Raw genomic sequence first — 24,676 nt, 5'->3', positions numbered from 1 at the left:
CCTATCAAGTCCTGTGCTTCAGAAGAGCTCTTAAGGAAGGTTTTAATTAATGAGTGGGGAACCACAGCACTGGACCTTGCACAGTTTCTTTATTGGAATGACTGTGATTTCACTATAGTTTGTGTTTTTGCCATCTTCTGTTGCACACAAGAGTCATGATCTGGTCAGACAAGCCAGGGCTTAACAGTTACTTACCAAGCCAGAGCAGTTAAAATCTTGCTTCTGAGTTCTGGAATTAATTTTCTTTCTAAATGGGATATTTGGGGGTTTTGTTTGTTTGTTTATATTGGAGGCTGAGAAAGGGGGATCACAAAAGTAGACAATAAAGGCTGTAGTTATGGTTCCTTACCCTTTCATAAAGCAAGGTCATTTTTTGGTGTTAGCTGCAGTTTTCTGTTCATGTATAGATCTAGAGTATTTTCTGAATTTTGCATTTTTAGTGTTTAAACACAGTCATAGAAGCATAAAGTGGTTTGGATTGGAGGGGACCTTAAAGTCCATCTAGTTCTAATCCCCCTGCCTTTGACAAGGGCACATTCCACTAGACCAGGTTGCTCAAAGTCCATAGTTAAAGTGATTTTAAATCTTTCTGCTGTAAAAAAAGGACAATTCTCCCATCTATCTTGATAAGAATTTGTTCATATTTGTTACTTCAAGAAATTTTACTAAAATTTGGATTAATTTGGGGTCTGTTGATTCAATATTAGACTTGAATTAACTCTAGTTTTTATGTGTAGAATATATGAAGATACAAAAGACACATAATTCTGAAAGTTTGCATATAAATACATCATTAGAATAACAGTCTCAGTAGGAGTCTTTAAGAATAAGCACTGTTAAAAATCCATGTGAGAATGTACATCCAAATTCTCAGAGTTAGGTAACATCTGGTGCCTGCTTTCCATTGGCACTGGAGGAATTATGTAAATAAAAATATTTATGAATTTGGCTTATTCCATATTTCTTCTGATTCCAGTACATACTATAAAAATAAGTAGTTTACTAAAAATAATAAGTAAGAATTGAAACACACAGAACCTATATGAATTGTTCATTTTGTAGCTGTTTTTCCCTTTAACTCCCTCTGAAATGGAGGAATATTTAAATATATCTGCAAGACCATAATTTCCTGAGAAACAATGGAAACTGGCTGCCTCAGTTGGCACTCGGCTTCTGTGCTGCCAGAGGCTGGGTGTGCTGGTATGTTTGGGTTAGCCTAGAAGGGGTAGTAGTGATTGAAGTTTTCAGGTGATAGAATAAAATGAACCAACCAATCAGCCCACCCTGAAATAAACTGAGTTTTGGGAATGATGTCCTTTCTGTGAGTATCATCCTGCTGGGTGAGCATGAGCTTACGTGCTTAACTAAAGTCATGCTTTAACTTGAGCCTTTAACCTCAGCATTGAACCCTGAAAGCTGTACTGCATATCAGGTGAATAATAAAAGTTTATTGCAAATATACTGATGTTTTAACTTCTTCCTTAACACAGATGACGAGGATGGTATGGACTGCATGGACAATGAGCGGCGGCCGCATTTCCCCCAGTTTTCCTACTCTGCAAGTGGACGAGAATAACTTTTTTGTTCTGCTGCTTCACTGTCATCTTAGGTTTATCACTGAAAATGATTCCTGAACATCACCACCAGTACTAGATACTACTATTGATAGCAGGGGCACTTTCAGAGACCACTCCAAATTGAACAAGCTTCTTTCCCAAACCTACCTAAAATCCGTTTTGGTTTTGCATGACGTATGAGACTCTCTCTACTCCGCTCTCCTGCTGTTGCTGCTGCCCACAGTCTCAGTATAATAGCAACGTCAAGAAGTTACTAACAGTTTCTTTGAAGGTAGATGACTTGACTTCAGCATTGTACACTTTGTGAACACGTAGTCATCTATTTTTCCTCACAGTGGAGGCTAAACAAAAGCCATGTTGGTCCAGCTTATCTTCTTCCAGAAGATGAATCAAAATTGTAATTAGTCTAAACAGACTAGGCGATAACATTTTCTTGCATCTGTTTGTGCTGGTTAGAATGGGGAAATGTAGAGGTGGTGATGTACATATGCAAGGTTTCTGTTAGGCATATCATTACTTGAAGCAGGTCTCTGTCATTAACATCTGGCTGGAATCTGTTTGGGAAATGTTTGAGAGAAGGACTTAAACTGTTGATATATATAAATATATATATATTATTTTTTAATTACTGTTGGATACTACAGAAGAAGCAGAAGGGCTGGGCTCACCCAGCCTGCCACTTAGAACTTCCAGGTTCATGTGCAATCATGGAGAATCGAACATTATACATGCAAGAAATGAAGGCATAAAAGCAGCAGTTGAAGTTGTTCTTATAATTTGCACCAGATAACATCTTTCTCATGCTTTTCTCTTTCATGATATGCATCACCTCTGATGGCTGAAGAATGTAGACAGGCATAATGGTATTGCTTTTCACCAAAATGTGTGCACCAAGGTAAACAGGTGTTTGCCTTACTTGTTTTTAGTTTGAGTTTGTGAATTAGCTTCTTCTCCAGGTATTTAACTCTGAATATTTTTTTCTTTTTCTTCTTATTTTCTTTTTTTTTTTTTGTATACTGCAGTAGTATTTATTTTTAGAGATAAGGTTTGTATGTGTCATGTTTGCAAATGCTGCTACATCTTAGAACAGGCTTATAGCAGTTAATTTTGTAATATATGGAAGGACTGTACAAGCTGAAGGGAATAATGCACTTTTCTCCCATGTGGAAATTTTAACAAGGCTCTGAAATTGTACATACTGCTTAGAACCAGATTTTTGTGAATGAAATACTGTCTTTTAACTGTTTGGCAGTGGAGGTGGGGAATTCCAACCTCACATGCCAAAGGGTTAAAAGTGAACAGACAAAAAAGCTACATCTTGTGCTCCATTTAGGATAAACATAATGTAAGAGCCTGACAGCACAAGAGAAGATGTCTGTTCTGTATGAAGGAATTGCATTTGAAAAATGAGACCACAGTGATTACAAGAAAAGCACTTTATTTTAACAATTAAAATAGTAAATTTCTGGGATCAGCCTTTCTCAAGGAAGATTTGCCCTCAACCAGAAGAGTCCCAAAACCCAGCAAGTTACGCGTAACCGTGGTACCTGATTGACCCAATTTCAAACATCACAAATTGCTCCAGTGATAAGGAAACGTCTTTCCATTTCCGAAGATCTGTATCTAACAGAACATGTGCATAAACTTTAGCTTTGATCTTCAGCAATGATAATCTTAATAATAAACCCTTTGGTGCTAGGAGCTGGGGCGTGGCGCGGTGCAGCGACAGAGCGCGCACCCTTGCAGGTGACAGCGGGACCCCCGACTCCGTGGGATTATCATTGGAAGGATCTCTGCGTTCAGCTCTTGTTAGCTCCCACAAAGACTGTGACACTGCAGAGTATTCCTGGTTGCGTTGTGTGAGTGAGTAGATGAGTCTGAGAGGAGAGATGTTCCTACACAGATGCCTTAGCCTCTTGATGTGGAAAGTTGAGTGCCCAAGCATGAAGCCCACTGCTGGCAGTGCATGTGCTGGGATGGTCAAGGGGTAGATGGGCTTTTTAGCAAGGCAGCTAAAGATGCAGAGTAATTTAGACAATTTTTCATGTTTCGTGTTTTATCTTTAGTAATGGATGGATAATCAGATAGAAATATATCATGATGTATATTCTAACTGCATAGGATTTCATTATATCACCCTGTAACACTAAAGATGTGTAGATGTTGTCCCTGTGCAGAGAGAGACAGCAGCAAATGCGTTGCAGGTCTGCCCTGGACTGATGGTGTAGAGGTGTCTACACTGATAGTGAGTGAGTGACTGAAATAACCAAGTACTTAACAGATGGGCATTAATTAGTTCTCTGCAAAGGTCTTGTGCTTACAGACTGATACTATGGCGATTCAAAATCTGTGTTACATGCCTGTGTTCTCTCCCCTATGTTTTCAGCTTGTAATAGCAATAAGTTTCTTGGCACAGGGCCCCTCCAGCTAGTGACCGACTGGCTGGGGCTCTGGGCAGCAGCTCCTCGTGGCAGTGACTCCCTGTGCTTTGCTCACCGTCGCGTAGCCAGGTAGTGCGCGGTTTGCAGGAAGGGTCTGTCAGTGAACTATTTGAAAACCTTTTAAGACATCACTTTGCATTGCATTGTCTGCTTTCTGAAACATCAGAGATCGAGTTTACGATGCAGAGAGTCAGCAGCTACCTTGTGCTGCGCAGGCTTGGGGGATTCTCTTTTACTGGTGTTAGAAACAGATGACAGAGACATGGACAAGCAGTGCTGAGAGAAACTTTTGAAGCTCTTCTTTTGCTGTCTGCAGTTGTGGTTGGATTTGGACAGGAGGTGGTGGCTGGTTGTCTTGGTGAGCCTTTAGAGCACAGTACATTTCAGACCTTGACTCCAGCTTGTACTGACTTCCGTGACATACAGTATGCCCTCTTGTACTGCAGCCATCTCGGAGGAAATAGTTCATTTCTGTTTGGATTTTGGCAGTTTTGCACACAGCTTCGCTTTCCACACTAATCCATCTTCCAGTACATTCCTGTTGCTTAAAGAACGTTTATTCCAGTATTGTTTTATCTTTTTTTCCCCATCTTTACTTGCGGCTTCTTAAAGCTGACTGTTCTTGCAGGGGCCATGTGCTTCTCCTAGAGTACAAAAGTAAGGTCTTTCCTTACTAACTGCAGGGTCTATATATTACACCTCAATGTACACACTTTGCTGCTACTGTTTGTACTGTCTACAGTAGAATTTCCTTATCTTGCTCCTGGTAGTGCATTACAGGCAAGCATGAAATGTAAAGTATTTATTTAAATAAAAACCTCTAAATTGGTAATTGAATTACCTCCCTGTAGCTTTAGAGTTTGTGACATTTCTTGACCTTGCTAGTTCTTTCATTAGATCCATGCAAGATCTAGTCATATGGTTAAGGATATTAAGCAGACACGACTATGAACCCAAGAAACTGTATTACTGTTGGTCATACTTAAACTGTTTATTTCCTTAAGTATATGACCTACAAGGATGTGAAATAACTACAAGAAACTGTTTTTGTACACTGTACATCCTTAGTATTTTTACACGTATATGATAGGGATGCACATTATTTTCCTTCGTACAGACAGCTTAAATAAAGCACTATGTCAATCTGCTACTTCTGTGTTTTTTAATGCTAATTTGTTCTGGAGGTTTGTAAATATATATATATATATACATATATATATATGTTCAAGCTTGCCACAGAGGACGTATTTTTTTATATCTGCACATTACTATTAAGTATCTTAGAGGATGAAATTCTTAAGTTGTTCTGTGTCAGAGAAAGAAAAATGGAAATGAGAAGGCTATATTGCAGATTACAAAAGATTTCTCAAGTTTTGGGTTAAATATTTACTTCATATTTTAAAGTAATTTTATATAGGTTAGATGTTTCAATCCTGAAATGCACAAAGAATTTACTTAATTTCTTCTTACAAGAAAATGTACATCATTATTTTTTTATCACTGTATATATAATGATCTGTGCATGTTTAGTTACAAGTTTTATTTGCTGTGAAGTCCTAGTGATAACTGTAACTCGCTGTGACGTATTTCAGATACTGGGTGAACAGTTTCATCTTGTAAATGATTAAGTTACAGTATTGTCAAAAAAAAAGTTTTTATGACTAAGCAAAATGTATCTGTGCTTTGGACAGAGGCTGTTTCCATACAGGTGGTTCCTGTTAATTCTACGAGGTGTATGTCACTTACAAAGTCAATTTGGGTTATAATTTTTAAGTAACAATTCCACAGGGCTCCGCTCCGATCAGCACACCCACCATTTAAGTGATTTTCAGCTGATGGAATTCTTGGCCTCATATCCCATAGCTAGGTGATGTGTTTGGGCAAGGAGAGAGAAAAAAGGGAAGGTGGGATTTGTAGGGCACTGCAAAATGGGACTCTTTGAAGCCCACAGGCTGGTCCGGGGCTATTTGAACTAGCTTCTCTGGAGGGCTGAGTGTCCCTAAAGCAGTGGGTCATCTGGGTTTCAGCTGTTCTCTGGTGTGAATGCTTCTCAGGAATAGAGGTGCTTCATCCAGGTCTCAGGTTTTTTTCCTTTTTTTTCCTCCTTTTTTTTTCCTCCCCCATCTGGTAATAGGAAAGAGCATCAGGGAGATAGCCATCCATTAGTTCAATGATATCAGGATGTCAGTGACCAGGACAAAGCTGCAGCAGTGACAGGACTATCTGGTCAGGCTGCATCCCATGTTGTGGAATCACGCTCTGCGTGCTGACCTGCGTTTGATCGTCTGGTCTGATACTTGTAAACTTTGTAAAAGGAAGCATTTAGTGCTTCAGTAGAAGCAGGGGAAGGTGGGGGGGAGGGATATGAGACAGGTAGGCCTGCTGCTGTAATGACTCATTAATTGCTAAAAAGTAGAGTATCTGCTGCAGGGGAAGTTACTCCTTTTAGACTCCCAGCAACACAACAGTTGCACCTATGCCTGGGATGAGTGTGAAAAACCTACTTCCAGCTATATGTACTGGCAGCCCAGGACCCTTTGTTGAAATCAGACTCGTACGTGCACGTGGGTGGCTGGCAGTGGTGCCCTGCATGTGGCCACCAGAAGCCCCCTGGTAGGTGAGGCAGGTCCAGAAAGGTTGAGGGTCCCACTGTGCTCCAGGGTCTCAGTGAAGCCTAAGTGTCAGGAATAGATGCCCGAGTTCCTTCGCACACATAGCCTGTAGGCGCTGTCTCCTATTTCAACACAGATTTATGCCGTGGAATAATAAAAAATAAATTCTAGAGTTTGCATTTTCCTACATTTATAAATGTATAGTCTTAACTGTGTAGCCATCTATAAAGTAGTGACACTTAAAAAGCTGTCAGCCTGATTACTGTGAAAAATAAATCCTGAGTTCTGCTAGACAGGGCTTTCCTTCAGCAACCTTTCTTGTCCCTGAAGACCTAAGGCCTTCCTCAGCACGCTCAGTGTCATATCCGTGAAGCCGTTCAGGGAGGCAATCACATGGGTTTGGTAGTTTTATATGGCAGGAAATTGAAACAGGGAGAAAAAATCACTTTGATGTTAGGGCTGTACCACTAATAATTCTTAAAATATAAGGGAAGGAAAGACAGTGTTCCACACCCAATGGTAATTTATTGCATGTGTTATTACTCTTATTTTTGTTACATTTTCTGTGTTCATGCCGGCTGAAGTAGCTTTATTGCTGGGGAACTGTTCTTTACACTTTTTTCTCCCCTTTACCAACAACACTGAAAAAAATAGATGTAGAAACTTTTCTCTTGTGTGGTGGCTTATCCTACACTAGGTAGCAAAAGGTTCAGATAAATTCTTTCTGAAACAGTTGGGTATTTGGAAAGTAACCTTGAAAAACATGAGTGCACAATTAACCAGGAAAAAAGCCTTCCACCTGTACCCCCCAAAGGTTTTGAGTTCAATAATTTGAAGCCAAGTTCAGCTGGTGCCCTGAATATGTGCTGGTGGAAAAGTCCAGCTTCACCACTTCAGTGTGGAGCCCAGCACATCTTGTAATGGCTCCTCTGGAGTAACCAAGGGCTCCTTTCTCTTAAAGGCTTTGTCCAGTGAATGTTTTGAAGGGGAATCTGACCCATGGAAATTCCTCCACATTAGGTGGAATATTTCTCAATCTTCTTATGCTTTTCTGATGAATAAGTAGTTGTCAGGACTCTCACTTTTTATATAAAAGTGACGAATATCCTGTAGAATAAAGTTCCCAGGTATATTCTGGTACTGAGTTTGTAAACAGGAGGGCAGTCTATGTGTGTAGCACTTGGAAACAGCCCCCTTCTCCCTCCTCCCCCTCTACATGCTTTCCCTTGAGTTCAGAAGGACAGAACAAGGAACCTAGAAATCCTGTTAGGTTTATTGATATTTCAGTCTGTAAATAATATAGACATGTACGTTCAATTATGAAAATAGATAAAAACATTTTATAAAAAATGTACAGATTATTGACGTCCATACCACGTAATAGCTGTTAAAACTGGCTTGCAAGCCTGGTCTTTTCAGAAAAGTCTCAGCTGTTGTCCTAGAAAGTTTGGTAGGCTGGTAAGGCTTCAAAATATTTGTGATTCTGTAGTTACAACCAAATAGAAACCAGCTGAAATTAGCTAGCAAGTGTGCCTGTTTTCTGCAGAGGTGTTTCTGGGTGAGCCTCAGACAAGTTTCAGCCAGGTGCAGAGCAGACCTGAAAGATAAAAGGAAGAGATGGGTAGTCTGTATGGCAGTGCCTGTGTTTCTCATTTGTGTCACTTCAGCCTGCAGGCAAGTTCTTAGAAGAGAAATAAAAACTGGTTAAGACTGCAGAAAGGCAGAGTAAACAAGTTCTGTTTCAAAGTCTGCACTTCCTGTGGGCCTGCTGTCCTCACCTCTTTCTAAGCTTAGAAGTCTTACAGGTAGCAAGAACAAGAGAGATCTGATTTCTGAAAAACAGGATCTCCATGAGCTTTTGACATGGCTCCTGTTTAGCAGTAAATAAGTGAGCTTTTGTTTTGGGGCACGTCTAAGATCCTGCCCCTTCTCCTTTCCAAGAAGAAGATGGCAGGTTTGTGCCAGAAGGTGTTTACTGTGCAGTGTTTAGTGTGTCTGGGGTGGGCAGCTGTAGCAAAACAGGAAGCTGTTGCCTTGGTGCCAGTAGGAAACCTCTGGTGGGAAGGCTAATTCGCAGTTTTGAAGCTCTTGCATAGCTGTTGTTTGTGCTTTCTTGGTAGCACTTAAGGACTGAATTGAGCAAGACATCAAACTCTTGGAGCTGGGGGAGCTACCTCGAATTAAGCCACTGCAGTGCTAAAAATTGAATTTAAGAGATGTACATGACCTCAGAAATAAAAATAAACTTTCTACTTTGGCTGGTTTTGCATTAGAAGACTGAAGGGTTTTGTTTTTTTTCCTTCCCCCCTTGGTTGGTTAGGTTGAGTTAAAAAAGAATTCATGAAGCTACAGTTCATTAAGGAATTAAAAAAAGTAACATGGTATTTTTTCCCCCCAAAATACATGCACCAACACCAACTGCTACAGTTGTGTCTGCAACCAGTACAAAGAGCTATGGCAACAGAAAGCCTTGGGACTTAAATTCCATGTCAGTGCCTGGGGTAGTGACAGCCAGAGGAAACCTACTCTGTGCTGCTGTGACCATGAGCATTAGAGTGTGGGCAGAAGCTTAAAAGGACCCCAAACACTCAACTCCTAAAGAAGTCTCCTAGAAATTTCTGTGGTGGGTGTCATTCCACACCACAATTACCCAGTGTTAATACTTTGTGAGATGCAGAACCTCAGCTTGATTGATGAAGTGGGCAAATCTCCTCCCAACTCTAGCCTGGCCTGAACCTCTTCACAAAGCAAGCACAAATCCTGGCAGTCTCTGTACCCCACTGTCCACGGGCCCAGTGCTAGAGCTGTCATTTAAGGTGTGCTGTTCTCTAATGAAATGGGCACAGCTGTCACTGTCACGTCCAGGTAGTTGGCAAATGAGTTGGTCACTGCATAGTTGGGGACAGGGGCCCTTCCAGTCTTAGTTTCTCCCAAGAATACTTTGGTGTTCAGTGAGCAGACCTCTGCAGCACAGTGCTCAGGTTCCTCTGGACACTCCCTCCTTACCTCAGTGGCATCTGCTTTAATGGGGTGGTTGGGTATCAGATGTACAAGTTGGAAGGGTCTGTGGGAGTGAAACCACAGATGCCTGACTTGTTTAATTGATTGCTTCAGCTATACTGGGAGTGGGGAGGAGCCACTGACTTCCTGTTTGATTAAAAAGCACTCAGGTGGCTTTGGTGCCTCAGTCATCCATTGCATGGCTGTAAAACCCAGGCAGGAGCTCTTGGGAGGGCCAGGCTCAGCTCCTGGGCTGGTGTCCAGCTTTGCCCAGTAGCCATACACTGGACAAGATGTCCAGGACTCTCACAGCTGCAGATTCCTTAACACTGAATACTTGAAGCCTCATGTCAGGTCAGTCAGACATCAAATAGAGGTCTATTTTTGTCCCTTCCTGAATAGTTTAACTTGCAACACTTCTGATTAAACTCCGTCCAAGCAGAAGTGAAGGTTTTCATCTGCTTCAAAAACCCCACAACAACATCCACCAACTCCTGCCTATGGACTGTCACTGGCTGTTACAAACACCTGGCAGAGGCGCTAGCTTTGTGCATTAAGACCACACCAAAAAAAAAAGCTCTCTCCCCAATAACCAAAGCAATCTTCACATCTTCTGAAGCTGTAAGGCCCTGTAAGGATCAGCTTGAAGCACTTTTGACAGCAGAGACGGATGACTTACCTGTTTGCTGGACATAAGGCTCCCCACTCTCTAATATATAGTAAAAAATAAAAAGCAAACAGGGCACTTGGGAGCACTGCTGGGACCTCACTGAAAATCTGTGCTGACACAAGAAAGGAAAGAAAACCCCTGCTCCAGAACAGCTGTAATTCTGACAGCCTGCTGCTGAATGACTGGGGCAAGGATGGGAACACAAGCACAGGTGAGTATATTTTAACCTCCTTTTAGAAGAAGGGTGATCAGCTCCCAGACACACTCACTGTGACAAAGACATCTGTAAGGAGGGAGGAGAGAGTTTTAGTGGCTCAGCCATACGGAGAGCATAGGGAGAGCGTGGGTTCCTGGCCAGGGAGGGGCTGGCTTGCAGGAGGAGATCTTCGTGGGGAAGTCAGAGCAGCAGCACAGGATGACAGCCCTTGCTGGAGGTAATCCTCAAGGTCCAAATCCTAGCCGTCTGTGCTCTCACTGGCTCAGCTGGCCAGCAACCCCTCCTGGCAGCCAGGGTCTGTGAGGGGATTATCCACCAGGACAAATACTGATTTCTGTCACACTGATGGACACCAAGGCAGATCCTGCAAGTGAGAGGCATCCCAGCTCTCACAAATACACTCATGCCTGGTGGGGGGTGCTGAGGTTTCCAGCAATCTCTGTTTAGATGTTTGTTTGCTTTCTGTGCACATTTATTTATTATTCTGTATTTCATACCTGTGTAAGGGGGGAATTAAATATCTCTTGCCCTCCTGCCTTGGGGTGAGTTCCAATATACAAGAGACTTTCAAAGGTAGAAATTCCAAAAAGTGTTCCAAAAACTTTCAAAATGAGAGGTGTAAATCCCATAATTAAATTTTTGACTACTTTTACAAGGTCCTGAATATGTTATGCTGTATTACATTATAAAGTATTGTTGACATCTAGTAAATATTAGTGTAATGGCCTGATACACAGCTCATACTGTAAGGTCAGGACATATTATCATACTGGTATTTTTTGGGTCAGTGAAAATGAAAATTACAATGTGAGCATCATCATGCCATAGGCAGATGGTTATTCTGAAATAACACTGGGCTTTTTTCAGTAATAGGAGATTTAATAGCATTATTTTAAAAGCATGTAATTCACTGCTGAGAATGACAAAGATGTCTTCAAAAGGTGTGGACTTGCCTTGGTTACTCCTTCAACAAGGATTCTGAAAGCCTTTTAAAAGCTTATGTGGCCTGTAAAGGAATGCAGAATTGTAGCAGCATCAGGTACTTCTTTTATGATTTCTTTTCATTCGCTTTAAAACCCAGAACTTTCCTTACAGTGCCAAATAAGTTTTCCAAGAAAAACAGGCTTTCAACACACCTGAATGTAGCTGGATTCAAAGACATTATTTTCTTTCTGTTGTCTTGCCCCCATACAGCAAACATGTAACACTAGAAATAAAAATTACAGTGGAAGTAACCTGACTTTTGAAAACAAATCCTATCAAGGCTCAGGGCTTGTCAGGGTTTGTTGACTAAGTCAGCTAGATTCAAATAAATTATGCAGTTTTAAATTAGTGAAATAAAAATTCAGTAACTCTTACAAGGCAGTAGGAACAGCTATAATTATGATGCACTACTCTAACTTGGACAGCACTGCTCCAAATACAAATATTTAGATAATATTTCTTTCGATGTGACACTAACTGTTATGATTTATTACAAAACAATTTGCAGCCTTTCTGAAGAAGTAGGGATGATTCAAGTTTCCCCAGACACTTGAAAATACTGGAAGCAACAAAACTAACCAATTCCAAATCAAAAGAGAAACACCCAGTGAATATCCAGACAAAAAAGTAACTGGGGTAAAAGAAGTTACCATTGCTAAGAGTTGTACATCCCCTCTTTCCCTTCAATTTACATATTTAAGATTTTTTTTTAAATTCTGTTAGGTTAACTTGTCTTTAGCATGGAGTGTTTGTCCTTAAATTTTTAAGTGCTTAAAGAGAAAAAAACAAAGCACAGAAAGCTTCAACAGTTTCAAACCCAAAAATGTTTCAAACACTTCCTTCTTCCTTTTGTCTTTAAGTGTTTGCCAGATTCAACTCACATCTGCAAATAGTTTTAGTCCTGCTCTCCTTTCCTGTCCTCCCCCTCTATATTTAGGATATAGAAAAAAAAACACCTACTTCTGCTCATTTCTCTTTATCCATCCAGGTTTTTCTTGATTCCATCTGTGTCCTGTTTGAGATCTTCATCCCTTTTTTTTTCCTGAAAAATGGAACTGCAGTTACGAGAGGCTTATGTTCCAAGATACAATAGCACATTTAGGTTAGTGTATTTTACATCATCTTTAAAAGATTAGGTAATGGTTGGTTACTTCCACCTTCTTCCACCACCAAAAAAAAAAAATTGATTTATTATAAAGGAGAACTGTTGGGCAATACAATAAAATGTGGAATATGAGGTCACTTTCACCTTTGATCAACACTGACTCTGCAATTGTTTGATTTTTGTATTTATTTCTGTTCTAACTACATGCATCTTTCTGTAGCAAAGAGCTTCCATTTATGGTCAACTGTTCTTTAGTTTCTTTAAAACAATTATCTGATATTCCAGGCAGCTCTTTTGGGCTCAATTCCAGTTCCCAGAGAACTACCACTACTTTAAATAGCTGCAAATAGATTTTTGGGGCTCATTTTGTAATAATTTTTTATATCATTCTTCTGAGTGTTCTCAACTTAAAGAGTATCCTCTGGAGCACAATTAATTTGTAATGAACATAAAGGAGGCAGGTTTTGCCAGTCAAGGCTTGATAGGAGTGTAATATCTAAATGATTTTTTTTCCTCTTTTGTATGATGTTTCTACTTCTGCCCAACTTCATAAAACCACACTTACTTCCAGATAAAATAGATTATCAATAACAAAATCTCTGTGGACCATGTAAAGGCTGTTCACATTACCAAGAGTGCTTCTTTAAAAATAGAAATTGCATTTGCTTTTGGGAACAACCACCTTCTTAACCTCTCTTATAGAGAGAACACTATGGTTGCCCTAAAATTTGCCAGCAGTTACTACATGCTGATAAGCTTACACTGTTGTGAGCCACTAAGTTTGTCTACTAGAACAGGAAGTCCTGTAAAACCAAACACATGGACATGATTAGGGGCTTAACAAAGTATGGCTTCTATTCTCCCAGGTTAGAGTTAGAAAGCATTGTGACTTGCTTTGTGACTGAGTAAACACACCAATTCAACCATGAGTTTGGTTGTCTGATAGTTTTACTGAAAACCTCATTCTGTGCTTGCCCGTTCTCCTTTTTCTGAAAAAAAGTAAAAGAAGAACAAAGAAAAAACCCAACCTTGCAGTCCTCTCCTTATTTTCAAAGCACTGAAAAACAGTGGCCAAAACAAAAAAAGCCAGAACAGCCCATAAGAAGCCACAACTTCCCAGAGACCACTGGAAGCAACAATCAGACCTGCTGGAAAAGCAGTGCAGTGATTAATGCTCAGGCAAGATTGATTGTTCATTCACCATCTCACATTTGGGTGCGTGAAGCACAGAATATGCCGAGTTGGAAGAGATACCCACTGGGATCATCAGAGTTCCAACCAGTGGCTCTGCATAGGGCAGCCCCAAGAGTCTCACCATGAGTTGTCATGGAGCAGCAAAGGATAAATTACTTTTAAAAATAAAGAGAAAAAAAATCACAAAGTGATAGGGGGACTTAAGTCTGTCCAATGGCAGCAAAATCTCAAAGCAATTATCAACATCAAGTTACTGTTTAAACTTTAATGCTGTTAAAGAACAGATATCCCTTTTGTCTGAAAAAGGAACACAAAAATCTTCAGATAAGAAAGCTCGGAACTGTCACTGAGAATAACTTCTGCTTTTTAATTGCCACTTCAAAACACTTTATTCATTTTGTTTAGGTTTGTGAGAGTCAGGTTCAGTTACTAGTCTCTTTCCAACTGCATGAATTTTTATTTTATTTTATTTTTTATAAGGTAATGCTGTATTTAAAAGAACAACAGCAACAAAATCCAACAGTTGAAATGAGACTGCTGGCAGATTTCTCTGCCAAAGCTGCAGAATATTCCCCTCAGTCTTTCATTTCTTTTGGCACAGTACCTGTGTTCGCAGAAACTGCACCTCTTCTGTAAGCAGGTGCTTCTCTTTCAAGAGCTGATTCTGTTGGTTGAGCAGCTCCACTAACTGCTGGGCAGTGGTCTGGCAGTGCTTGTCAAGCTGCTGTAACCTGGAAAAGAAATAGATGAAAGGATTGCAGACCATCTGAAGTTGGAGTTCATGGAAGAAGCTTTGATGTTTGCACTGGTGGTGGCAGCTCCCAGAGGCCAGAGTTCAGGATGGTGGTTGGGCTGAGACCAAAGTATTACTCCTAGGATGGGCATTAAATGTATTTTCACACTTTAAATGACCACTTTTAAAGGTTTGCACTTTTGATTTAGAAGCCTTATGAGGACATGACAGCAAATCTGCTTTGCTGTGACATCAGTAAAGACTGCAGGACTGCATCCTGACACCTGTAGCTAAGCAAGCTGCACACTCTGTATCTGCTTCAGTATCTGTCTTGAAACACACACAGTAGTCCAGATTATAAATCCAAATACCCAAATTCCCTGACAAACTGGACCTGAAGCGACAAAAACTTCTGTTTTCTGTCCACTGCTCTTTGCAAGCTGGTCACTGTCCAAAACTCATTACAGAACACAGCACTTATTTCAAGTAAGCTTAGTGTTAATTAAGCATGTCAGCATAGATCCTTTAACGACGTAACAGGGATTCCTGGGGAAAGATGTAAAGAGCCCATCACTCCAAAGGTCCTCCTCATCAGGGGCTGTAAAACAGAGGGAACAAGCTGGCAGGTATCAGAAGAAACATGCAGAGGCCTTCTGCTTACACTGGAAGAACGAGTGCCTGAGTTGGGACAACACTGCTGTTAGGGCAACTGCACACTTACTGCTTTAATCACAAAAGCAGGTATCTTTTGTTAATTCTCCAGTGACTGTTTATTACTGCTGGCACCCAGTCAGAATATTTTTAGTAGATAATCACAGGTAGCCCATGCAAATTTCAAAAATAATACTGGACACAAGCCCTTGTGTGCTCTGTTGCGAAGCTCTAGGTCCTTTCAAATAAACTGCTGTAAACGGAAAAGTCTTTAATTATGGAAATATTAGTTACACTTTTCTGTTTGTAACTTCACCACTCACTGTTACATTTAGACTATCCACTTGAGCAGAGGGAGAAAGATGACACAGGCACTGAGCTGGGTTTGAGCAGCAGGCCACAACTTTACCTTTATCATCTGCATCTCCAGTGCTTGACTACAGGTTTAATAACGTTCCAGTCTACAATTCTGGGCCATGATGGATGAAAAGGGTGCAGTTTTAGTCAGTGCAGATCTGGATCTGTGAATTCCCAAATTCTGTCTGCCAGTCTGCTCTCCCAAAACTGCTGCCAAGCTGGCCCTTGGTCCACACACTGGGAGTCCCAGCCTGCTCTGGTGTGTTTAGCTCCTGAGGACAGGCTCTGGGCCCTCTCACAGTATCTGCTATTACGTGTGACATGTGCAGCACAGCCACACATTCCCATATGCATTGTATCTGGCCTGCCTGCTGATCTCGTAAATGATTCAAGATGAGAAATGAACAGCTCCACCCACATTCACTGTACTTCCCATATGTTACAACTGCACATCGATGCCTGCCATCATTTTTACAACTGGGTGACAGAACCTTCTGCACATTTTGCTAATACGAGTGAGGGAGGTTGCATGGTCGCCATGTTCGCTTTGGCAACACCACCGACCAGGCAAAGGTACTGTGTCCTGAGTGACCACTGTGTCCTCACCCTCCTGTCTAAATGAGAGGATTTTCCCACCAAAGTGGCAAGATCTGTCCAGTTGGGATGGCATGTGGCTGCTCCCCCTTGGCCTGGCAGTGTTGAAGGACAGAGACTGACTCCACGCTCCCTCATGTTACTTCAAGGCACAAGGTGAAAACATGTAGCTCTTGAACCATGTTAGGCTTGGACTACTCACAGGACAACCTGGCACTAAGGAGAAAGCGCCCCATTTAGTATTAATAAAAATACCCTTCAAATAATTCCCCACTAACCATTTTAAACCAAAATCCCTATTTCTACATGGAGGCAAGAAAGAGACAGTTTCATGAGATGGATGGTTCCACTGAAGGGGAACACAGCTGAGGCATCACAAGCTGCAAACAAAAGCTTCAAGGTAAATGTTTTGCTCTGATTGTCAGTACTTGGAGCTCATAGGCAGCTTTTATGTTAAAACGGCTCCAACCTACATTGCTTTTTTGTGCAATTACAGCATGTAGAAGATTTCATACAGCAGTAAAATTTGGATCTGAGACTAGGCTCTACCCCCGGCTGTCCAGAAATGAAGCTAAAAGGTATAGAAAGGGTTTTGTTACATTTTGACAGCTGTGGCTAGACAATCGCTGCAAGACCCTGCAGAAACGATGTGAAACATCAATCACAAAGCAGAGCTTTGGCACCAAGGTGAATTCCACCTGCAGAATAACACCAACACCACAAAGCTGTACTAGTACCCACTGTGTTACACTTCCCCTTATGTGTGGCCTACAGATAAAAATAAAAGCTTCTTTCTTTTCTGTAACAACACATTGCTAAACCAGGGGCAGCCACAAGACTCTGGCTTCAAGCTCCCTGCGCTGGGGGACTCAGGCCCATTAATCCACAGGCAAATCCACAATGAAGGAAAAAGCTGATACAACCTGTCAGCCCTCCTCTGGGCTTTAATGTTGATTTGAAGGAAGTTAATATGCAAGGATCTGTGGGCAGTACCCCTTCACCCTGCAGTGGCGATCAGTCAGTCCTTGACAAAGCAGGGGCATTAAAAGGTTATTTACTCTTTCAGCATAGTCAGGTTACTGATGTAAAACGTTTTCACTTTACTCCACGGAGCTGGATTTGCTGAAATGGCGTGATTGGATTGCAGCAACCTGCAGCAGCTAAATCACCAAATCCAATAATCATGCTGCATTTACTGGCACACATCTTAATTAGGTTTTAATACAAGTAATCTGATAACTACTTCTGGCCAGCCAGAGCGGAGCTGTCAGAGCTGAAAGGGCTGTTGTAGAGCAGCTCGGCCAGCGTGCTGCCGCGGCTGCCTCCCCGCTGACCCTGCCGGAGCCCCCCATCTGCCACTTGCCATGGGAACACAGCCAGCCCATTGTCCCAGCAGTGGGTGCTGTGGCCATCGGGCACCCCACGGCAAGGGCTGGGGCACCAGGCACCCAGGGGGGCCACCAACCACCTAGCTGGGCCACATCTCTGTGGGCGAGGGCGTGCTGGGGCCTGGCTCCTGCTGCCCCCAAAATGACCAAAACCTAACACTACAAGCATATGTGCAGCAAGCTGCCTTTAAAAGACATTTGCTCTGTCAAGGCAAGAGTGTCAAGCTGTGAGTTTCTAAGGTTGCTTCTGCATTGCTTCTTTGCCTGAGGAGGATGTAATGATCAGAGGTGGTTCCTGGTTCTGAGTGGGAAAACCGAGGACCATGCTGCAGACCTCTGCCATGCTGCAGAGGTGCAACTGAAGGGTGATCACTATGGTGATCACACTTAGTTCCTGACACAGATAGATCAGGCACTGTCTAAGGTCATCTCCTGCTGAATACAAATCAATGATCAGGCTTGCTTTGCCTATATGATGATTTTGGTGCCATCTTGGTGCCAGACTTACTGCCATTAAAGAGTTAAGGCATATGACTGGTGCTCATGGTGAGCTTGCTTCTGCAGCCACACCTGCCCCAGCTGCTGTCAGTCCCCATCCCTCTCGAGGGCATGGTAGGACAGGTCTCGTCTGCTTTCTTTCCACCTCAACTCTGCTATGTTTCTGTCTTCTCTTTACATAGCATGATGTTGTCATTTTCATTAAGGCAGAAAACTATGTTCACTACCTCTTTGTATCTTGAATCAGCTCTGTGGACAACTAGGACACTGAAATCAACAGTAAAATTAGTACTTTTATGTGCAACTTTTGTCTTCATTGTGCTTTACAGCATTGAGAAATTCACACAGTAAATTCTGAGGTAAGAAAATCAGGGTCTATGAATTAAGAAATGCAGACAAATTAAACCCCAAAGTTTCACTAGTGTACTAAATTACTATTTACTTAAGATCTTGACCCATAGATCAGGCCTTGAAAGAACCTTAAGTGATGAGCATCTCAGAAAAGCCCCCACGTGCTCCCAAAATTTAAACAAGAATATCTGTACATATAACCTATTCTTTAACTGAACTCCATTCTCCCAACTGGCTTCAAAAGTAAAGCACTATGATCTTCCTTATTCATGTTAATGAAACAAAAAAAGCATAAGAGGAAAAACACACAGACCAAAAAGTCACCCTGTAACAGTGAGTAGAACTAAGCATAGTGAATAAGCCTCCTTTCTTGTCATACTGGAAGTTCTGACTTCTAATGGGACACAGGGAGACAGTTCAGAGCTCATTAAAAGAAGTTTCCATGGAATTTCCCACCCTCTGGAATCCCTATCAGAATTCTGTTTCCACAAAAAGGCCAAGACTGTCATTTGCTCAGGCACAGATCGATACCGCTTCTAGCTTAGCAAGGTAAGCATTGCCCACGCTACAGGCAGAACAAACTCTTTCAACTCATGTTAACAGATGGTAACTAGAAGTTAATATCCCTTGCACAGTTTGGAATTGACACCCAAGAAGCAAATGTCCACATTTCACCATGAATCCCTTGACCCAGGTGGCTTTGTATCACTCTGTTTTCTTTTTTTTTTTAATATCTATTAACATCTAAATTCCCTTGTACTAAAGGTACTCTCCATTTTTCCACATACTTTTAAAGTGTCTATAGTATATCATCTCCCATAAAAAAACGTTTGCATGCCACAACAACAATTGCAAATAGTTTCATTAAAAGTTTACATAGGATCTTCCCCTTTGTTTCAGATGTCACCATGGACTATTAGAATATATCTTCACTTCCACAGCTGGCCCAACAGGTTAAACAAATAGATCACTTGGGAAACCTGAGCCTGGATCTATTCCTGGGCTTCTAATAGCTCATGTCTAACATGCTGAAGAGAATATTATCAGCCTGCTCTTCAGCAGGGGGGTGTAGCAGCTGGGCTTAGCTGCTGTGATGGCCACTTTTAGCCCTACTGGGTTTTGACAGGAAGGAAACAACGAAAGAGAGTGGACAGCAGGCTGGAAAAGATATGGGTGAAAGCTTCACTAATGTCTATTTGTGTCCGAATCCCTTGGCTGAAGATGAGGCTTTTCCTCCTTTAATGGAATACAAAACAGTAAGACCTTTGATAGGAATATGAACTCTGGATCAGATTTGCTCTAGAGAAGGAATAGTTCTGGTTACTATTTTATGCCTTCAGTTGACAAGTACTAGGTAAAACCATTCTCCAAATTATTCAGGCTATTTATTCAGAATGCTGTAAACTACCTTAGGAGAGAAAAAAAAAAAAGGGAGGCAGGGCTCATAGCAGACAATGTTACAGAAATATATTGAATTGCATAGCCAGACTACATTTTTTTTGTTTTTTAAAAGATGCTCACCTCTCTGATTTTATTATGTGCCAGACAGAACAGATTTTGCACAATTTCTCAGTCATAATGATAAGAGACACATATCCCACTAAGGTTTTAAAAGTGGCCTCCTCCTGTTTATAAGATACATATTTGTATTACTGAAAAAATTTTTCCTGTGCTTGTGTTACTAGTTGCAACAATTTTTGTGGTTTGTTTACTTTTTATAAAAGTGTGCTTGATTTCCCCTACTGCTTACTCCAATTCCTCTTTCTTCTTTTATTACCAGACAAACCTGAACCTGTACAAACTGCTGTTGGTGTCCACAAAAAGCAATCACTGTATTTAAGCTGGAGACACTGAGAATTTTAATGCAATCTGCCCGATCTGAACTCTTTCCTTCACAAACACTTTGCCTTTAAAAAGAAATTCCCAGCATGAACCTCATCAGAAGCGACATGTAACAGACAGTACATGTGGTGTCTGGGCAGGCAGCAGAGAATTGAAAAAGAAGTCTTCACTTTTTCTATCCCATGGCATGTGCAGAATGTACATGTGGCCCAAGCTGACATCAGGCATTTGAAGCAAAAAAACTGCTAAAAGCATCAGCTTCTGTTAATTTACTTTGTCAGATATTGTCTTAATTAAAAAAAACTACCACTAGAAAGGGTAGTGCAGCTGAGCTACAACTGCTTCAGTTGTTCTGACAGTCGCAATTGCAGGCAAAACAGAACAGCTTTGGGTTCAGTCCTGCTGTCCTCACCGAGCCCAGATCCTGGCTGCAACCAGCAAGGGCTGCAGGCACTGAAGTACAGAGCATAAAGCTTCTGTTTATCTCTCTAGATTTCAGTACCTGTGTTTGAAAGGTAAAATCACCAGTGACCTTCCAGATGAGAGGCCAGTAGTGCTGGGTATAGTCCTCCTCATTTGGTTGTCTGCAAGGGAGTCTTTTCAAGTTTAAGGACTAATATATCACAGTCCTTCAAAACTGTTCTTCAGCACAAACCCCAAGGCTGCTATACTGCATAGTCTGACCACTATAAAAATAAAATCTAAAAACATCAAAGTGTTAAATATCTATGTAGGCGTCACTCATTAGTTTTGTTGCTTAATTCCCATTACCCTTATTTTCCACACTAGAGGTGCCCCTCTTTCCAGTTCATTTCAAACAAATGATTTTGCCTGTAAACTCTAGCAGGTGATAAACATTTCCTTCTTTTTCTGGGTCCACACAGGGTTGTTGTGGTCTGCAAAAATTACAGTCAAACTAATAATAGTTGTAAAATATGTACAGAGTTTAGTTTTATGCTTGTGACACAGAAAAGGAGGAATATGGCTTTATATCAGTGACAGTCAATTCTTCTGTGCAGCATATTCACATAGATGTCTTACATACAAGGGCCTGTTGCTCTCTCCATCCACACAGAGCAGATGGCTTCCATTTGTGAATTTAGCCCAAGCTTGGCCTACTCCTGTTCTATTACAGCTCTGATTTCCAAACTTACTCTTCCTAGGAAACAAAAAGGAGAATAGGGACACATAGGGAGTAAGGATCTAGAGGAAGTGCTGGGAAGAAGGTCAAGGTGGGCAGAGGAGCCTAGGATGTGTGTGAGAGGTAAGCAAGACCTGTGCTCAGATCCGCGTGGATGCACCCAAGGGACCTGAGAGGCTTCAGCTTCTGTTTGTGCTAGCTGGCCAAGCGAGCATGCTCCCACCTCACTGGGAGATGCTCCTGGCACGCAACACAGCACTTTGGACCAGGCCTGTATCCACCTGGGACCAGCCTTAATCTCCCCACATTCCCCAGTACTCCCATAAACTAGCTGTGGCTGAGAGTGAAGGGAGTCACAGCATCAAGGAAACACCATGGGGGGTGTAACATGGAAGAGTAAATGCAGGGAAAATGGTAAGATAATTTCACATTGAGAAGGGCTGAGGGGAAAGCAGTTTCATACTGACAAACCACAGGATTTTTTTTTAAAAAGGAGAAAAGCTGGAGGATCAGAGCAGTACTGCCAGCTTACCTCCATGGAGCTCAGCTCTTGTGAATAAAGAGTCCAGTTTTGTTTTGGACTATATTATAAACATTGAAACTACACGTGAAGTTAGTGAAACCTGCAATTGCTTAGCCACACTGAAGGGAAGCATTTCACAAAAAATACATCTTAAAAATGTATTAGTTCATTATAGGCTCTCTGTAAGAGAGTGGCCATTTCATAATGTATATGTGCATTAGTCCAACCGTGCTCTAAATTTACTGCAAGGTGAACTTAATCCTTGCTGTGAAATAGAGAAATTTTATTGCAGTTTTAGAGGCAAATATCACTAGAGTTATCCTCAGGGAAAGTATTAACTCCTCCACAATAAGGAATATGACTGCACCCAGTTTGGAGATGAGTATCAACACACCCATATCACAGCCAGTGCAAAGGGTCAATTATGCCTTTCTGGTGACATCAGCTTAGCTTGTGGATGAGAGCAGCAGCTCCAGTGTCCCTGCAATAGCAGCACAGGGCTGTCAGCAATACCACACAAAAACGAGCACAAAGGTGGCTCCAGTCTGGCTCTTTCACGTCCCAGCTCAGCACATCAGTCAGTGGTCACTGGATCCTGCACAGACATCCCAACTTGTAAGACTACCAGCACCTTCAAGCAGAAGGATTCCTTCTGTCCACAACCGTGCATGAGCATGCACAGACTCTTCAGTTGTCACCATATATTAATTATTGTAACAAATTCTAGCAAAACTATCAGCTTTCTTTGCTACCAGTTGAAATAAATGTTAATAGCTTTCTTGACACATCTTCAATGTAACTGTAAGAGAAGAATACTTTTTTTTGCTGGGGTTTTTATCTCTAGGGATGGGAGGTGGTCCTGACTCACATCCAGTCAGAAGGGGTCAGGGGGGCGGGGTCAGGGACAGGAAGGACACACATTACAACACCCTTGGATTACATCAAAAGATCTTGCTTAGTTTTGTTAGGTAAATTATGCTCTTCTTATACTACTTCTCCATGTTCTCATCTTTCAATGGTAAGCAGTGATAACTTTTATGAAACAAACATTTAAATAAGCTATCTTAGAAGTCTTGATATGCTTCGGGAAACGGAACATTCTCACTTACATAAATGAAAATTAACTGCCTTAAATCACTGCTAGTAAATTAAGAAAACAAAGCTGTGTCTCTTTGTTCAAAAATACAACCATGGGGTTTGTTCTTTTAAGTAGGGATAGGGAAGACAAATATGTATGCAAAATGAGAACAAGAGATCCACCTACTCTCTGTCAATTACTGTCTTTGTAGACGTGGTAACTTCCAATACTGTTGCTGCAGCACAAATACATCACTACTCAGAATTTCTTATAAAGGAAACCTACCCAGAGAAATGCACATTTCTGAATGAAACGGACACTTTTGCTAATGCACACCATGATGTTGGTGAGCTCACACATGAACATGGGGCAGAAAGCAGCCTGGGTTTCTGAAAGGCAGCGGAAGCTCAGCAGGTGCCCCAAGAGAGCCCAAGGTTCCCGCTGGGGCTCACTGCTCCAACTCTGCTCCTCCTCAGCAGCCATCAGGAGAGCCTTCCAGGGAGATGCTGGTGGTCTTGGCACCACTCCTGGTGGACAACTGTCCACCTCACACCTGGCTCAGCCTTGGCTGAGGCGAGGGAATGAACAGGCCGACAGAACGAACTCAAGCCTCCCTCCCGAGGGAAACTACTTTTGATCAGTGTTGAGCAACATATGCAGGCTTGAGCAGGGGGGCATGCAGGCAGCTCAGGAAAAACCGTGCACTGCTGTAACTAAACTGCAGATTAAGCTGAGTACTGCTGCTTCCTAAGCTCCAGATAAGGAGCCTTCTGGAGAGTATGAAAAAAAATTAAAGAAAATAAAGAGTGGTAATTGTTATTTTACTTTGAAATTATTGTGAATCTAGGCTATATTAGAGCAGCACTTGTTTCAGTTTAAGATAGTGTATTTTTCAGCAAAGATTCTCAGTAGGGAAGATGCTTCTGTAGTTAATGGTTTGTTTCTAATGTCTCTGAAACCATAACATTACCTGCTCAGCAAGTATTTACCTACAAATGAATGTCTGGGTGTCCCTCATGTTATCTCCTTACATAAAAATCGTGACACTGGGATCATAATGTACTTAAAATGTCTTCAAATAAAATAATCCTAATTATTGAACTTCTGTACTGCAACATCAGGCTTTAATTTCCTTTGAAACAAATATTATCAAGGAGAGAAAACTGCATTTACAGGTCTACTAAGAAGCCTGATTTCATTGAGACATACAGAGGAATTCAGAGTTCTATTGTGTGACAGTAGAGAAATGACTAAAACCTGTTTCTGTTACAGATCTGGATACAATAGCTTTCATCCTGATCCAGAATAACTCCTATGAGCTGTAATGTGAACTACAGACTCCTGTAAAGTACACAAGACCCCACAAAATGCCCAATCCTGTGTTGCTAAAAACTAAAGGAGTTTTGCCTTTAATAGAAGCAGGCCCCTTGTTTGCATAAAGAGCAACCTGACAACCAGAACACAAATGCCAAGTTGGTACTTTATGGCCACAAGCACAATAGCCCCAATTTTTTTAACTAAGAAAATCCTAGAGAGGGCAGTTTTCTCCCCAAAATCTGGGCATCAGCTACAGATTCAGTGAACTGATGTCTCAAAGTATTCACAAAGGATGTGGGAAATTTGCAGAGGGTCACGAGCTTTTCATTCCAAAGAGAAGGGAACTGTATGTTTTCATTGTAAAAAATGAGTGTGAAAAAATCCTAACTACGCAATAGCTCTC

At 41.5% G+C, this 24,676-nt stretch overlaps 2 protein-coding genes across 4 annotated transcripts in view; one reads left to right on the top strand and one right to left on the bottom strand.

Annotated features, from left to right (window-relative positions):
• The window catches only part of AKT3 (AKT serine/threonine kinase 3), a 150,713-nt gene extending 141,808 nt beyond the window's left edge, over positions 1-8,905 (top strand). For all 3 annotated transcript variants that reach the window (XM_085055165.1, XM_085055164.1, XM_085055166.1), the window contains one exon: positions 1,491-8,905. In XM_085055165.1, coding sequence (XP_084911291.1) covers positions 1,491-1,576 — 86 coding nt within the window. In that variant the 3' untranslated portion in view covers positions 1,577-8,905. The remainder of the gene's footprint in view (positions 1-1,490) is intronic.
• Positions 7,884-24,676, bottom strand: part of SDCCAG8 (SHH signaling and ciliogenesis regulator SDCCAG8) — a 107,137-nt gene continuing 90,344 nt past the window's right edge. The window contains exons 17-19 of the mRNA XM_085056698.1: positions 14,405-14,531; positions 12,462-12,543; positions 7,884-8,227 (exon numbers count right to left, since the gene is read on the bottom strand). Of these exons, the coding sequence (XP_084912824.1) occupies positions 12,478-12,543; positions 14,405-14,531 (193 nt within the window). The 3' untranslated portion in view covers positions 7,884-8,227; positions 12,462-12,477. The remainder of the gene's footprint in view (positions 8,228-12,461; positions 12,544-14,404; positions 14,532-24,676) is intronic.

This window comes from Lichenostomus cassidix, chromosome 3 (assembly GCF_008360975.1).
Source record: "Lichenostomus cassidix isolate B80296 chromosome 3, HeHo_3.0, whole genome shotgun sequence".
Classification (NCBI taxonomy): Eukaryota; Metazoa; Chordata; class Aves; order Passeriformes; family Meliphagidae; genus Lichenostomus; species Lichenostomus cassidix.
The sequence above is the reverse complement of the archived record's forward strand: the minus strand, read 5'-3'. Positions and strand labels throughout refer to the sequence as shown.